Below are 17500 nucleotides of genomic sequence, written 5' to 3'. Positions count from 1 at the left end.
GGGCAGAAATGGGTCTTCCAAATGGACAATGACTCAAAGGACTGCTAAACGGGTTGCAAAGTGGCTTAAGTATAACAAAGTCAATGTTTTGGAGTGGCCATCATAAAGCCCTGATTTCAAACCTATTGACTATTAATGTGCAAAGCTGAAAAGGTAGGTGTGAGCAAGGCGACCTACAAACATGGCTCGGTTACACCAGTTCTGTCAGGAGGAATGGGCACAAATAAATATCAACCATTGTGAGAAGCTTGTGGAAGGATATCCAAAACATTTGACCTAAATCATACAGTTTAAGGGCAATGATACCAAATACTAATGAATACTCTATCCTCTAATCTCTATGTAGAAATTTCGCAACATCAAAAACTTGCCAAAAGCTCATTGTGGGAAAGTAGCCTTTTTTAACACTTAGAACAGCCATATGATGGGATGTGGTTAAAAGAATGGTTAATCCATTCATTGACTGTATTAAAACTTTAAATTATTGCCAATTAAAAGGGGTCGTCCACTTATTTTGATGACCTAACTTTTGATATAATCTGCAGTACCCGGCAGTAGAATGGGAAAGCTTCTCAAAATAAACCTGTTAGCACTTTGAAAAATGCTATTAATTATTTTAAAGTAGAATGTCATAAGATCTTGTTTAAATTCAAACTTTCCTTTTTATGTATTACAGTTCATCATGAATTATGAAAATCCTCCACCATATGCAGGGGTTAATCAACCTGGACCTTATCCACCGTATGGACCGCCACAGGGTGGCCCAGCTCAATATCCTGGTTATCCCCCTGGTCCTGTAGGATATCAGCCAGGGCAGCCAGGATATCAGCCAGGGCAGCCAGGATATCAAGGATATCCGCAGCCTGGTTGGCAAGGTGGCCAGCCTCCAGCACCAGTGTATATGGAAGCTCCAAAAAACACAGGTATGTAAGTGCTGAATAAAACACCCAAATTCTATTTCTCTCATTAAGCACAAGGAAACCATATACTGACTACATAGTCCTTTTTAACTTGGTTCTTTAAATGTCACCCTGTGTATAAAGTGCATGCTTTTTTCATTTCAGGACAATTCCTTTTTTACTAGTGCCTCACTAATGAGCTAAAGTGTATATGCCAAATTAATTTATCCTCAAAATGAATTATTACAAGACAAGTAAAAAAAAACACAAAAAAACCCAATGGCATAAACAAGTAAAATTATTGTCCAAAAAGAAAGAAAACAGGCACTCGCCGGTTTGTAGAAAAATCAAGTTGCTGGTGTATTTAGGCATAGGGGGAGGGTGCCGGGGTATCTTGATTTTTCTACAAACCGGTAAGTGCCTGTTTTCTTTCTTTTTGGAATTTACGGCTCTGCAGCTTTGTAGTGCACCCCGGATAGTAGGCCCATATTCAGGCTCACGCTGAAAACCTGAACAGGTGGAACAAAACAGCAAATTGACTATTTGTCTTTACTGGTGGTTTTTGGAGTGTAATCGTTTGCTCAGATAAGAAAAAATAGTGCCCAGAGTTCCATTTTTTTTTTTTTGGTGGAAGTAAAACTAATGTGTCTTCAAAATATGATATGTCATTTAACGGGGTTATCTAAAATTTTAAATCCCTTTCAAACTTTGCCCAGGATGGTGCTAAAAATACATAAATTGATGTTCATCTACTAGATCAGCACTGCTCCTCTGTACTCTGCCCTGTATCCCCCACCAGTCCACTGATTGCTACTGGCAGGGGGTGTCACATGGCCACTGTATCCATTCAGCAGACCAGAAAAGTTGCAGCCTACACATTTTTTCTGTTATTTAAAAAAAAAAATTTGATGGCACCTTCCCTTTAAGAAGCAGTCAGCAGATAGATCCGGTAGAGTGGGCTGTCTTGCTAAATTCTACTAAAAAGGGGGCTGAAAGCCCGTACTTATGAAGCGCTCACTGATATCCTAATCAGGCACGAATACTAATATTCTTTATAGCAAGATACTATTTATTTTAATAGCACATGAATAGTCAATGGTACATATAGGCATTAGCATAGAATCTTATACAATAACAGAAATATGCATCAACATTACCGTTTGTAGCAATCCTTTCACATCGGAGGGACTCGATTTAATGATAAGGAAACAACATGGCATCTTGCATCACAGGAGCAGTGCGTACACTTTAATGTCCTGGAAGGTTTCCCTAACATTATGCGAGTCCGGTTGTATTTTTATAGGAAAACTTTGTAGGTTGTGTTTAAATGGTCACCAGCATGTGACAGCTGAGTCATGTTCATGTAACTTGACCTCAAACTGCTGTGGGCACCAGCAGCTTCCTGCACATTTACTTGTACATCCTGCCAGTTGACAACTGGTCGACCACAGTTTCCTGGAGATATTGCAAGGAGACGTTAATTTTACAAGCCAGCTTCCTTGCAACTGTTGTCAAATAACAACAAATTTCCTGACTGTGGAACTGTAAACGTTACTTCCTCATTATCGTAGTTTTGCTTCAAGACCTGTTTGACATGTATTCTTTGGTCATAGTGAAATTGGTTATCCAGAGGGGATCTCTTTGATACTGAATTATTGATAGGTCAAATAATATCTGGGATCACTCCTATCTTTTGATTATGATCCCTATCTACATCCCACTCATTCTTCAGTCATATCACATTGGTATCACAATCGGTCCTTGATCCCACGGATTATTTTCCATCATCAGTATTCCACTAGAGGAAGATCACTCGGAATATACCATACCATGACAAAGAAATATCGTTTGCCACAAATTTTGTTTTCTTGGTTTGTTTAGATAAACGTTGAATCACAAATATAATCACTTTCACTACTATGTATATTAAAACTAAAGGCAATATTATCTGAAAAGCTCCCTTAAACATCATGTGTTTTGGACATTTGCTCGATATTCAAAGGATCATTACACATTACATTTCCCAATATGTTACTACAAGTTTCACTAGTCCCATTTATGAACATATTGACATAAAGCCATAACATATCATGAATTGTCCTTTCCACTAAGCTGGGTTTAAAAGCATCTACAGTATTTATAGCTGTCCCAAAACTTATTTTTATATTCCCCATAGGGATGAATCTCGGGTTAGTCAGTCCAGTCTTATTTCTTGGTACCCGAATTCCTCCCTTAAAAGCCAGATATTGCAAATTGGTGACTGTTGCATTCAAATTGCCTTGCCACCATGGAAGATTGATCCATCCCACTACGGAAATGGGTACTGTAGTATTCTATAGACGAACATTTCGAGTGTCTTTATCAGCAAGATGATCAGAACAACTTTTCCACTTTAAGATTTCCTCCATCGATACCGGGACATCCAGATAAGGGATACTGGTGGCTGTAAGCGAAGAATGTGTACAGATCCAGCAATCTGTGTGTTGAAAATATGATGGTGCATCAGAAATTTTTTCGCCATAGGTTCCTCCTGATGTAGACTTGTCCATCCAACGACCAAAGAGGCAAACCTCAAACACAGGAATTTCTCAATCTCCTCACTATCGAGCTCTTCCCAGTAACCGATACCATGGATTCCGCTTATTTACAACACCATCTGCAAATAAAGATACACTATTATTCTCGTAAATAACATTTTTCTTGTGGGACATATTCCCATATTCTCCACTCCTGGTCTCATCAGGAGAGTATGATCTTTTCTGACTGCTATTACCTCTGCCTCTGAGGGCGGTCCTTGGAGGTTTTGAATCCATATTTTTGCTCCTACATTTGTAATATTAGAGGATCCAAAACCTTTAGTACCCCGTATTGTTAATTCTGCCGGGGCAGTTCCTTCTCTTATTTCAGACAAGTTTATTGGAATTATCAACATCTGAGCCACCTTCTGGTGTTTCATCAATATCAAAGGTTCATTTCCCAAATTTAGCATCAGTACCTTGATTTCTCCCTGATAATCTGCCTCTATTACCCCTCCCACCACTATGGCTCCTTTTAACGCTAAACTAGAACGAGTGGCTATTTGACCATAATGATCCTTTGGTGTATTGGCAACCCAATCCTGTTGAAATTGGTTTTACCTTACCTGGGGGTACCACGACAGTTTCCAATGAGGTCTAAACCTGCTGAATAAGGTGTTGCTCTTTCTGGTGTGCCCAAACAGCTGTACCTTGCCTTGTCAACTGTTGGACTGACTTGTCTGATGGCTGCTGCTTTATCTGCTTCTGAATTAAACAAACGTTCAAGTGAGTTAGTAGGGACATGAGCATCAACATGAAATACAGTGGTCTTGGTAGATTGAATAATCCCTTCAATGTCTTGCCACACTTCCCTGACCATCTCAAACACATTTTGCTGTTCCTCTCCCCAGTGGAACTCATATTTTTTCCTCGTTACTTTGTACAAATGAGGCAACATTTGTCCCAAATGAGGGATATGTTGTCTCCAAAAATCAAACAATCCAATACAAGACTGAGTCTCCTGTTTGGATTTAGGGACCGGAAAATTAATAATTTTCTGTCTGGCATTGGGCAAGATCTCTGTGCCCCTTGTTCCACTGAATCCCTAGACATGTAACCACCTGAGACTGTCCTTGAACCTTGGCATCATTGATTTCCCATCCTTTTCTCCTCATATGAGCAACCAGTTTTGTCAATTGATCTTTCACACTTTGCTCATCTTGTCCTTGTATCATTATATCATTGATATAATGTGAAATCTGCATTTCCTTATGACAAGACATAACCCCAAAGGAGAATTTTCCTTCTGTTAGATTAAGAGTCATCCCTTTTAGGACATCAATTCCCAAAATATTTTCTGGTATAGGTACTACCAGCACCGTATACTTCTTGATGGGTAAATTACCTATCTTCAAAGCTACCTGTGTCTGAACCCCGGTGATCACTTGACCACCTAGTCCAGCAATTTTTACTCAAGGTCCTTTTTATTTTTTGGGTTTCCATGAATTAAAGTAGCCTCCACCCCCGTGTCAATCAAAGCTGGGACTCTTTTAACATTTCCCCCTTTCCAATGTATGCGAAGATTGACGTAGGGACGTTCGTCCCTTTTTATCAATAGGGGGGCTTGGCTGGCTACCTATGGTAAATCACTTCCTTCTGAACTTTCATTTACACAGACTTCAGTCTGTGTATTAGCCCTTCCTTCCGTGACCTTTGTGGCCACGGCTGCAGCCAGTTCTTCCCATGGATAAACTGACTGAATATCTTCCCAAGACACTTTCTTTGGGGGTTTTTCCCCTTTTCCTTCTGATTTCTTTACCTTGGGGGTTTTTGAGCCCCCCCTCCACATTTGTAGTGGTCACTTTCTTTGCGGATAGAACTTTCTGTTTGTACAACTTCCATAATTCTCCTGTCTCCTTTCCATCAATCCTTTCCTTATTGATCCCGGCTTTAAGAAAAGCCTGGAACATGTCTTTGCGAGACATCCATGGGGCCTCCCCTACTGATTTCTCTTTACAATCAGGATTTTTTGGCTTACTGTTACCAACATGGCCTCCAGAGGACGATTTATCCCACTGTCCCATATCCTGTAACTCCCTCATCCTCCCTAGAACTACACCGATTGATTCTCCAGTCAGCGCTACAGTTAAGGTTAAAATAACTGTTTTGTATGCTGGAGGAGCATGTTTAACCAGTCTATTTCTTATGCTGGCTGTCAATGGGTACAGGAGATAATCATCATCCATTCCCAAAAGAGGAAGAGCATTCCTCATTGCTTCTTCCTTCAGCCTTTCCATACCATCTTTTAAGGTATACCAAGGTTTATCATTGATAGGAAAGTCTGCTTCTGATGGGTATTTGTCCAGAAAAGCATGGGCTAAGATCATGATTTAAGTTTTGAGTACCATGCTCATTATGATCAACAAAATAATTTTTTATTGATCTCTGAATTACTGGGTCCCGAGACATGGTGACAAATTTTGCCACGTCTCCGGCATCAAAGTGCACTCCACCTCCTCCAAGATCGTGCACCCTGACCAACCAGGGAATTTCTCCTTCTCCTGGTTTTTGTCTAAACTGTGTTAAAATGCTATCAACTTCTCCCTGAGAGTAATCTTCAATGGTTACTCGATTTTTTACATGAGGAATCGTTCTCTCATTTGTGATAGCATTACCATCTTCGTCATATTGCACATTCCCCTGACCATCCCGGACATGTTCCCGGATGATCTCATTCTTTGTCCTCTCTAGGCGCCTCCTTACTGGATTAGCCTGAATCCTCCCTTTATGGTAATCCTCCTCATCAGATGATGATGATGAATCCCACACATCCCCGTCCCAAGTATCGGGATCCCAGTTTATAGAAGCTGAGGCGATACTTTTATGTACTTTGGTTTTATTTACCTTTCCTCTTCTTTTCTTGTACTTATTTTGAGCAATTTTTATGGCAGCTTTTTCTGCCACATTCTGATAATGTTCCAATTTATCCTTCAACAGTCTGGTATTACATTCCAGAACTGTTTTCTGGCCACCTAATTCTATCATCTTTTGTTCCATCTGGGAACTTTTCTTCTGCATCTTTAGATTACGCTCATGCATTACACTATATGCACTTGCCAAAATCCAGATACGCCGTCCTAAAGACACTACATCACCTGCATTCACAGGGACACTACCGAATACATTCACAACATCAGTAGCTTCACTACCCTTAAGCTCATCCTGCCATTGTTCTGCCAATCCACAAGACACTACATCACCTGTTTTCACAGGGACACTACGGAATACATTCACAACATCGGTAGCTTCACTACCCTTAAGCTTGTCCTGCCATTGTTCTGCCAATCCACAATTGACCAATTCATGTGCTATGAGATTGTAGGGAGCCTCAGTCCAGCTGGGGATCTCCACAATAACCTCCTTAACATTATCCTTACGTTGTCTGAACATTTTGACACTATGCAAAAAGATTGAAAAAATATCTGGAATTTGCCAAATATACGTTTTTAATTTCTAAATTACAAAAATTCATTAATTACTTCTTATAGAAGTAATCCTGCCGACTACGCCAATTTATGTCTTGCTAAATTGTACTAAAAAGGGGGCTGAAAGCCCATACTTACGAAGCGCTCACTGATATCCTAATCAGGCACGAATACTAATATTCTTTATAGCAAGATACTATTTATTTTAATAGCACATGAATAGTCAATGGTACATATAGGCATTAGCATAGAATCTTATACAATAACAGAAATATGCATCAACATTACCGTTTGTTGTAGCAATCCTTTCACATCGGAGGGACTCGATTTAATAAGGAAACAACATGGCATCTTGCATCACAGGAGCAGTGCGTACACTTCAATGTCCTGGAAGGTTTCCCTAACATTAAGCGAGTCCGGTGTATTTTTATAGGAAAACTTTGTAGGTTGTGTTTAAATGGTCACCAGCATGTGACAGCTGAGTCATGTTCATGTAACTTGACCACAAACTGCTGTGGGCACCAGCAGCTTCCTGCACATTTACTTGTACATCCTGCCAGTTGACAACTGGTCGACCACAGTTTCCTGGAGATATTGCAAGGAGACGTTAATTTTACAGGCCAGCTTCCTTGCAACTGTTGTCAAATAACCACAAATTTCCTGACTGTGGAACTGTAAATGTTACTTCCTCATTATCGTAGTTTTGCTTCAAGACCTGTTTGACATGTATTCTTTGGTCATAGTGAAATTGGTTATCCAGAGGGGATCTCTCTTTGATACTGAATTATTGATACGTCAAATAATATCTGGGATCACTCCTATCTTTTGATTATGATCCCTATCTACATCCCACTCATTCTTCAGTCATATCACATTGGTATCACATGGGCCCTTCACCCAAAAGTGTTCAGTCAGATTTGTTTTCGTTGAGAGATTGCAGATGTCGATCTAATGGCTTCCAGGCTAAACTGCCAAGAATTGTTGCAAGATTGGGATCAACACTGGCAGTTCCTTGGTCCCGGTTCTCACTTCCATATATCTTTCCACCTCCTCCTCTTCTTCCCAGGCTTCTCAAGATAATCAGAGGGCCTGGTATTCTGAAGTCATCAGCTTACTGGGCAATGCTCTGTGCTCTCTTCGGGGATGCCCAGATCTATTGTCTCCTGGTCCATTCTACCAGTGCAATTTCCAGCCGCTTGTTAAAGCCACAGCTCAGAATACAGTCCTTTCAGGGTCAGTTAGTCAAACCATGATTGAAGCACAAAGAGCTTCTCGCCTTAGGCTGCTTTCACACATCAGTTTTTTTGGCATCAGGCACGATCCGGCGAAAAAACTGATGCGACAGATCCGGCGAAAAAACAGATCAGTTTCATCAGTTTTTTGACAGATCCGGTATGATACTGAGCATGCTCAGTTCAAAAAAAACGGATTTGGCTGCTGGGTCCTTTTTTGCCGGATCCGGCGTCCATAGGCTTCCACTATAAAACACGCCGTACGGCGCCGGATCCGGCGTGATATGATTTTTTTGCCGGACACAAAAACGTTCACTTCAACGTATCATCCGGCCGCCGGACAAGTAAATTTGCCGGATCCGGCAAAAAACGGATGAAACGCAAGGCCATGCGGCACAATCCGGCGCTAATGAAAGTCTATGGTGGAAAAAACGGATCCGGCGGAAACAGACGCCGGATCAATTTTTTCATGTTTTTGCCAGATTGTGCCTGATGGCAAAAAACTGATGTGTGAAAGCAGGCTTATGTACCATTGCACTCATAGAATCTTTTGGGATCTTAATCCAGTTTTGGCGGTTCTCCAGTTTTCTCCCTTTGAGCCCATTACTGAGATTCTGATGCTTCTGTTGTCTCAAAAGATGACTTTTTTTTATAGGCATCACCTCCATGAGAAGGGTTTCAGAATTAGCGGTGCTTTCTTGCCACACTCCGTATCTTGTTTTACATTAATGTAAGGTGGGGTTAAGGCTAATTCTGACTTTCTTTCCCAAGGTCGTTTCCGATTTTCACCTTTTGTGAGGACATTCTTTTCTTCTATTATCCCTCTCCATGTCATCCGATGGAGAACAGACTGCATGATCTAGATTTGGTTAGGGCTGTGCATTATCGTCTTCCACCTTTTTTAGGCTGTCTGATTCATTATTTGTCCTGCCAAATGTTCCCTGCAGAGGTCTAGCTGCCTCCAAAATGACTGTCTCTCGTTGGATCAAAGCAACCATTGTTCAGGCTTATAAATTAAAGAACAGAGGTCCCCCATTTAGCGTCAAGGAGCATTCTGCACAAGCGAATGGGATTTTCTGGGTGGTTGGTCATCAGGCATCGGCCCTACAGCTCTGTAAGGCAACTACCTTGGCATGTGTACACACCTTTTCAAAATTGAACATGGTCTATACCTTTGCTTCAGGCTGATACAGGTTTGGGCAGGACCTACAGTTAGCAGTCACTTGAGCTTCACCAGTAAGTTTTGTGATTTCAACAGATTTCTCTTCAGGCTTTTCCCACCCCAGGGATGGTTTTAGGACATTTCTTGTTGGTCTTTATTGGTAGACACCGCTCCCTCCTCTGCTGCCCAGTTGCATGGATTTATGTTGTATTTCTTTACATTTTTTGACACTTCTACTGCAATTTCACTAAACTCGGGAGGCCAGGGGCAAACAGGCATGTAGTCTTCTGAGGGCAAGCTAATTTTCTTTGCTATGTACCATCAGTGTCAGCCTCAGAGTGGCATCAGACTATCTCCAGGTTTCCATGTCCCCAATGAAGGCTAACAAGAAATGGATTTTACGGAAAGTCCCCAAAATGAAAATATACTTTTTTTTTAATTTAAAATAATAGATGTGGCCAGATCTCCAGGAGATCCATTTCCTATATCTTACCAGCTCATTTAAATATTGAGAAAAATGTAGATTTCTGTGCAAGAAGACATCAGATCGCAGATATCAATGTATCATTTTCTTCAACTTTTTATTACTTGCAGCTCAGTTTTTTGTTGTTTTTTGTAACAAAAAAATCTGTAAACATGCAACTACAAGCATGTAAAGGGCAGCCTCTAGACCAGAATAAAACAAAGAGAAAAATTGTATGAAAAATACCCTGAATATCAATAAATAAAATAAAAGTGCCTAATAACAGGGTACTTAGTATATACATTTTTGCAAAAAGGTAAGAAGCCATCCCACCTAGTCAAGGTGTACCCATCTGGGACAGTCCCTAACCAACTAAAAGTTAAAAACATTTTATATACCTGACTTGTGTCATGTCAAAACTCCAATGTGAATTGGTAACAAGTGGTCAGCTGGGTCCCAGATTAAATACACAGCGCAGTGGGAAGCAAATATATTGTTCAGCCTCAGTAAAGGGAGGGCTGCACCCCCAACTTGCACAAAAGCAACTTGCATTCTATTTATTGATATTCAGGGTATTTTTCATACAATTTTTCTTTATTTTATACTTACATGCTTATATAGATTGTGTAGGAAGGATCACTTATAAATGTAAGCCTCCATTAGCACTCTCTTCCTACTCCATGAACCCCCTCCCCCCCCCCCCCCACAAATATGAGACTGGATCGGATGGAGAAGCTGCATACAGATCATATTATTAATTTTAAAATCCGTTTAGTCATTAAGATTCCTCACTTGAGTTTAAAGGTGAAAAAAATTTGGTGTACAAAGCACACAAATAATGTAAAAATTATTTTTAAAATATACCATTAGTCACTTTGGGATTTCATGGATGGCACAAACATACACATGTAATGTATTTTAAAACACTTGGACCATCTAATGGTTATTCAAACAGGCAAAGTAAAAAGGAGCCATATTATATTTCAGCCTTCTGATTACATTTTTAAATGACTTGGAACTAGTACTGCTTTGCTATTGTGTTTGCAATAGAATATGCAGTGTATTGTGTCCTATTCTTTATTCTGTACTATAAATAATGTCTTTAAAGTGCTGTGGAAAATACTATGCATTTGATAAAGTTAAATAAACATTCTTTTTAAAAACCATTTTTTTTTGTTAATGTTAAAGTAAATATGAAAGGGTATTTAAATGTCTGCTCTAAAAACTTTACCAAAATGATAGAAGCTTAAGAAATATTCAGCATGCTAAAATTATATATAGTAATGTACTGTATATAGAGTGTACATACCGAGAAGAACTTTACCTCTTTCCAAAAACTCCTTCCTATATAGACTCAATTTTTCTATGACTATTTAGCAATTTTAATAGTATCGCTCTTATTTATATTTATTCCCACCGGATTATAGTTTGTTAAAGGCAACCCGTTACGTGATACACACAGTTAATAGTGTTTCGAACATGCTCGGCGCCTGCACTTTGAACTCTGCTGCTGCGAGATCCAGAACTCTATTTCGCCCCTCGGCAGCATTTGGGTTTCAGTCATCTGGGTGGCATGGTGTGGATTCAGTCAGAGCTTTGTGTATCAAGAGTAGTGGCTGTAAATGCACCCCCTGCACCAAATAACAGCCTCCTATAATGCTGAGCGAGCTGCCAGTCAGTGCTGTGGATGCAGTTATAGCCGCCTCTCTCAATACGTAAAGCGGTGACTGAACTTGGGCCGTCGCCACCCCCGATGACTGAAACTTAAACGTTGCTGTGGAGGAATAAAGTTCTTTTCTTCCCGAAACTGGGTTCGAACTGCAGGCAGCTTGCAGGTTTGGAACGCTATTAACCTGAATCTTTACCCCATATTTGTAGGTTGTGTTTTTTCACGTGACAGGTTCCCTTTTAAGCATTTTTGTAATCTTTGATTGCTTGATAGTTTAAATCAGTGGCATTATTGCGCTACTGGCCAGAATTGTGCGCTCTCTATATTGTTGTATGTGACAGTACTACCTCTGCAGCTTTGCAAGAGCAAGTGAAACGGATTTTGGCCAAGATCAGCAACAACCAACATCACATTCAATGTTTATAAGCACACTATAAAACTGCTGTATGCACTGTACATGTTCGGCCACCACTCCTTGATGGCCAGTCTCCTTGACAGCAGGAAACAGTATTAAAAAATAAATATTGGGAAAACTAGGCCAATTTTTATTAATCAAAACCAGGATTTTGTGATATGATTTAAAGACAGTGCCATACTGGCACTAAGATGCTGAATCCACCCATACCTGTTATAGAAAGATCTGATGCTTGTTTGGTGAAATATTTTTAATCAAAGTTGCAGAAATGCTCTGCGCTTTTACTGACGTATGCCTTGTGGGTGGATCCTCGTCGTTGATTCCTCCTCCGGCGTCCTCCTGGCTTTCCCCCTTTTCTTTATTTGAATATCGCAGCACCATTGCTGTTGTTGGCGGCACAAACGCACTGCCACAGCAATTCTGTCTTCATTAAAATGGCGCCGGAGTCTGTGCATACTGTGATCTCTGGAGCCATTTTATTGAAGACACTGCAGTGAAAACGGAGAAGCATCGGCAAGGGTGCAGATTTTTTTATTACTTTTTTGTTAACATCTGCATACGTGTCCCTGCAGCTCATAGTCTGCTGATTTTATGATTAACATCTTCAGGATTGTAGTTAAGCATTTTTTTTTCTTGTTTTATCCCAAGAGACATAGTTCTATCCTTTATCTTCCAATATAACCGTGTAAGAGGTTGTCTTTTGAAGGATGAGTAGTCAGTGGCACCATTTTGGAGTTTATACGAGGGGCTGCTAAGTCTTGAAAGTCATGAAAGCCTTATGTGTCTAATATGTTTTCAAAATTTTGTGTTTGTTGCTTATGGCAACAGTGTTTTACGCACGTGGGAAAACAAAATGGCGGAGTCTAATGTGATATTCACAGCAACTGAGCGCAGATGAGTGATAACATTCTTGTTTCTGCAAGGAAAGTCCGAGAATGATATTCATGGTGATATGTCGCAGACATTGGGGGATCAATTCCCTTCATATGCCACAGTTAAGAACTGGGTTGCCAAATTTAAAACTGGCCACTTCAACACCAATGATGAGGAACGTCCTGGATGACTGAGAGTGTTGGTTGTTCAAGAGATAGTCAATGCTGTGTGCACAACCTCCTACTGGAGAATCAATGAATTTCAGCTAAAGCAATATCAGACATCATGGGGATTTCCTGTGAATGTGTTTGTGTCATTATCCATGAACATTTGGACATGAGAAAGCGATCTGCAAAGTGAGTCCCCCATTGTTTGACAACAGATCAGAGAAGCATGCGAGTAAAAACTTCCCCAGGGGACTACCTTCACAAGGGTTCCACCATCAATGCAAGGTATTACATTTAACTTTTGGACCAATTGAAGGCAGCTTTGAAGGCCAAAGGGTGGGCAAGCTGTCCAAAGGAATTTTGTTCCTGCAAGACAACTCCTCTGCTCACACTGCACAATGGCAAAACTGGAAGAGCTGGGCTTCCAGCTGGTTGACCATTCACCTTATTCACCAGATTTAGCTCCCTCCGACTATCATCTGTTTCCAAACCAGAGGAAACACCTCAAGGGCACCACATTTCACACCATTTCTGATGCCATGGCTGCTACAGATGCCTGGTTTGAGGCACAACTGAAATCCTTCCTTTTGCTAGGCTTACAGAACTTGGAATAACCAACCAATGTAAGAAGTGTGTTGATGGGGGCGTGGCCTAGCTCAGTATGTGAGTGGAAGCAGATCATGTAGCTCCTGCCAAGCATCTAGAAAATCCCTAGGGAAGAAACCCAAAAATCACTCTCAGAAGTCACAGGCTGCAGCTGGACGACCCTCTGACCCCCCCTGACCTGATTGCATTGCTTACTGGCACAGATATGACAAGGAGGGGGCCGAAAAAGCAGGTGGGAGAAGTGGAGGAGCAGAATCAAGATGGTGCCGTGGGCAGCATGGAGCAGAGAAAAGATAATGGTGCAGACGCTGAGGAGACCAGAAGACAGGCTACAACACGGCTGGAGCATTTTGCCAGGCAGGAGAGCGGTGCCCATCACAGAGAGACAGTGAGAGGTGAGCTGCAGATGAATATGGGACTTGCAGACAGCATGGTGCTGAGTGCAGGAGGGGGGAGGGGTGAGAGCAACGAGGGAGCTCAGGCCTGCATGGCAGAGACAAATCCCAGATCTCAGGCAGCACAGCTAGGAGAGCTGTCAGGCACACAGAATATCCCTGAAGAGCCCACACTGAGAGACATCCTCACAGCAGTAATGCTATGCAGAGCATCTATTACTGAGGTGACCCTGCAGCTGGGGAGCCTCAGGGAAGACATGGCATCCATGCGGCACAAGCTTCATGAAGTGAAAGAGAGAACAGGAGAAGTTGAGCAGAGAGTCAGTATCATGGAGGACCACATGACAGGATCTGACAGACGGGCAGCGTGCAGCACAGCAAATAGCAGCACTCCTAGCAAAAACGGATGACCTTGAAAATAGATCAAGGCGTAACAACCTGAGAATAATTGGCGTTCCAGAGAAAGTGGAAGGTACATCCCCAACTGAATTTTTTGAGGAATGGCTGAAAAGTAAAATTGGATCTGAGCATCTCACCCCTCTATATGCAGTGGAAAGAGCCCATAGGCTTCCCACCCGCCCCCTGCCTCCTGGACACCTACCGCGACCTGTCCTGGCCAAAATACTGCACTACAGAGACAGGGATAATATCCTGAAGTATGCCAGAGGACACCCTGACCTGATCATCAATGGCTCCAAGATATCCATTTTCCCAGATTACTCCATAGAAGTGCAAAAGCAAAGAGCCAAGTTCATTGACATCAAGAGAAGGCTGAGACAACTGAACGTGGTATGCTCCATGATGTACCCGGCGAAACTCAGAGTGGTAGCTGGAGGAATAGTGCACTTTTTCCTGGATACTAAGGAAGCGCTAAGATGGCTGGATAGCAATGAACAATGCTTGCGGCGGGAGGGTCGTGAAGGGGAAGCTGGAGACTGACTTTTGGGGACACCCTACCTCTCATCATATGCAGTGGTGTAGAGGAAAAATACCATGCTATGGTTGCCGGGGAGGAGTTCCTGTTTGAAAATTTTAAACATTTTTTTTTTGTTTTACCTCGGCAATCTAAATTTAAATCTACATTTAATGGACTCTAGAGGAAAGGGGTCTGCAAACACCACTGAGGATGGGAGGAAATGAAATCCTGGCTAAGGAAACAGACTTTCCAACTCATACTGGACTCGCAATGTATAAATACTGAATTAATTTTTATTTCCCCCCCCCTCTTTTTTTTTTTTTTTGTTTTTTTGTTTTTCTTTTTCTCCTCACTCGCTCCTCTTATTCCACCCTCTGTCTTCTTCTTATACTACTTTTCTTTCTCTTCTTTGTTTTACCCACTTCCCCTCCCCCTTTCTTTCTCCCTTTTTTTTTTTCCCTTCTTTCCCGTAACTTGCTTTCGTTCTTCCCCCTTAATATTAAAAAAAAAGGGCATTGCGAGAATATGGCAGGACCGCAATACTGATCAGATGGACAGCCGGATACCATGCACGACAAACAGGCGGGGTCCGCCCCTCCTTCTGGAGGTCCTGGTTCTGGTGCTATTGATGGTTGTTAGGGCCCTGTCCGTCGTAAAAGAGGAAACACGACAAAAGATGGACACGGTATCTGGCAGACTTGCCAAGGCAAACATATGCCCTCCGTCCCTGATACAAAGGGGACTGGTGGCAACGATGTGTTACTATGTTTATTGTTGTGGGGGGTGTTTATATTGGGAGGGGTAGGGGGAGGGTGGGCCGGTCGACAGTCTCATTTGGCCTATTAAGAAGCTCTGGGAGAACGAGAATTTGTCAATTAATCATATGGCGGGACGCATTAAGCTAATTAGTTGGAATGTTAGGGGCTTAGCCTCTAGCATCAAAAGGCAAGCAGTATTTCAATTTTTACGCACAGAAAAATCTGACCTAATTTGCTTGCAGGAAACACACATGACACCGTAGAAGCTGCATCTACTGGATAGAAGGTGGCTCGGGGTGGGGTATCATTCTACATATTCTGCATACTCCAGAGGGGCCAGTATACTAGTACGCTCAGGTACACGGTTTGAATTTCTAAAGGTCATCATGGATAAAGATGGGCGGTATGTATGGCTTTCCTGTAGGCTGGGGACAAGAGCCGTAGTAATTATATCCCTATACATACCTCCGCGATATTGCAGCAAACTACTTCACAGTCTGATAAATTTTTTAGCAGACTTTCCGGGGGTTCCCTTTATGATAATGGGAGAGTTTAATAATAATCCAAATTCACATTGGGACAAAGGGAGACATGAGGTATGAAAAATGGGGGGTAACTGTACACCATTCGGTAATTTACTTAAAGAAACGGCACTGATTGACCTGTGGAGGACTCGGCATCCAGAAGTGTATCAATACTCCTGTTATTCGGCTACGTTCTCATCCCTGTCGGGCATTGATCTGGCCTTGGGCAATGAAGCAATGCAAGGTTTGGTAGTGGGTACTAAATACTTCCCCAGGACGGTATCAGATCATTCGCCCCTGTGTGTAGAAGTAGACCTGGGGGAGCAACAAAACCAAAATAGACCCTTATGGAAATTAAATCCCTTTTGGTTACAATTAGTGGAAGAAGGGGGGGTATTAGTGATAGTTTAAGAGAATACCTTAGGTTCAATGAAGGATCAGCATCTATTGGAATGGTTTGGGAGGCAATGAAGGCGTACTTGAGGGGATTGTATATAAGGGGTATATCTAAGGTAAAGTTGGAGGCAAGAAGGCAGAATCGGCTTGCGTTTCAGGAATTGGGGGAGGCGGAAGATGCTTTAATATCAGACCCCACGCCGGCGGCAAAAGCTAGGATCAAGGCAGCTCAAAAGATAGTTAATAGATTGACCATACAGGCAGCGGAGAGAAAGAAAATGTTCCAAACCATGCAGTCCTTTGAGAATGGAGAACGGGCGGGTCACCTATTATCAGTGATAGCTGCGGCACAGAGGGAATCGACATATATTGCACCGTTACAGTCAGTAGATGGGGCAGTTGTCACGGACACCTCGGGGATCCTAAAAGTACTAGAAACATTCTACTCTGATCTATACTCCGTCAAGGTGCACCCGGAGGCAGGGGAGGTAAATGAATTTCTAGGCAGAGCTCAGGTGCCAGTCCTCTCAAGGGAATCTAGAGAGTTACTAGATGAGCCATTTGACTTAGAGGAGTTAGAGCTAGCTCTGAGTGATATGGCTAAAGATAAGGCGCCGGGGGTAGATGGGTTTCTGGGTTTCCGGTTGAAGTATATAAGCAACATAGGGAGGTTTTACTGCCGGTGCTGCTTAAGGTATATAATTCATGTCTGGAGAGAGGAGAGCTGATGCCGTCTATGCAGGACGCAATAATTGTGGTACTCCCTAAAGAAAGCAAAGACCCGGGTTTGCCAGCCTCTTACAGACAGATTTCACTATTGACGGTAAATGTAAAGCTCCTGGCTAAGATGCTTGCAAATAGGCTCACCAAAGTCATTACATCCCTAATACACCCAGATCAAGCAGGGTTTATGCCCAACAAATCCACGGCAACTAACCTTAGGAGACTGTACCTGAATATGCAGATACCGGCGGAAAATAAGGGGAGGCGGGTTATTCTCTCCCTAGACGCGGCCAAAGCTTTT

The 17500-nt window shown here is 42.0% G+C and overlaps 1 protein-coding gene across 1 annotated transcript in view; it reads left to right on the top strand.

The window, feature by feature from the left end:
- The window catches only part of CYSTM1 (cysteine rich transmembrane module containing 1), a 149897-nt gene that overhangs the window by 127812 nt on the left and 4585 nt on the right, over positions 1-17500 (top strand). Inside the window, exon 3 of the mRNA XM_075342282.1 lies at positions 677-923. Coding sequence (XP_075198397.1) covers positions 683-923 — 241 coding nt within the window. The 5' untranslated portion in view covers positions 677-682. The remainder of the gene's footprint in view (positions 1-676; positions 924-17500) is intronic.

This window comes from Anomaloglossus baeobatrachus, chromosome 4 (genome assembly GCF_048569485.1).
Source record: "Anomaloglossus baeobatrachus isolate aAnoBae1 chromosome 4, aAnoBae1.hap1, whole genome shotgun sequence".
NCBI lineage: Eukaryota > Metazoa > Chordata > Amphibia > Anura > Aromobatidae > Anomaloglossus > Anomaloglossus baeobatrachus.
This window is presented reverse-complemented; position numbering and strand designations above follow the sequence as displayed.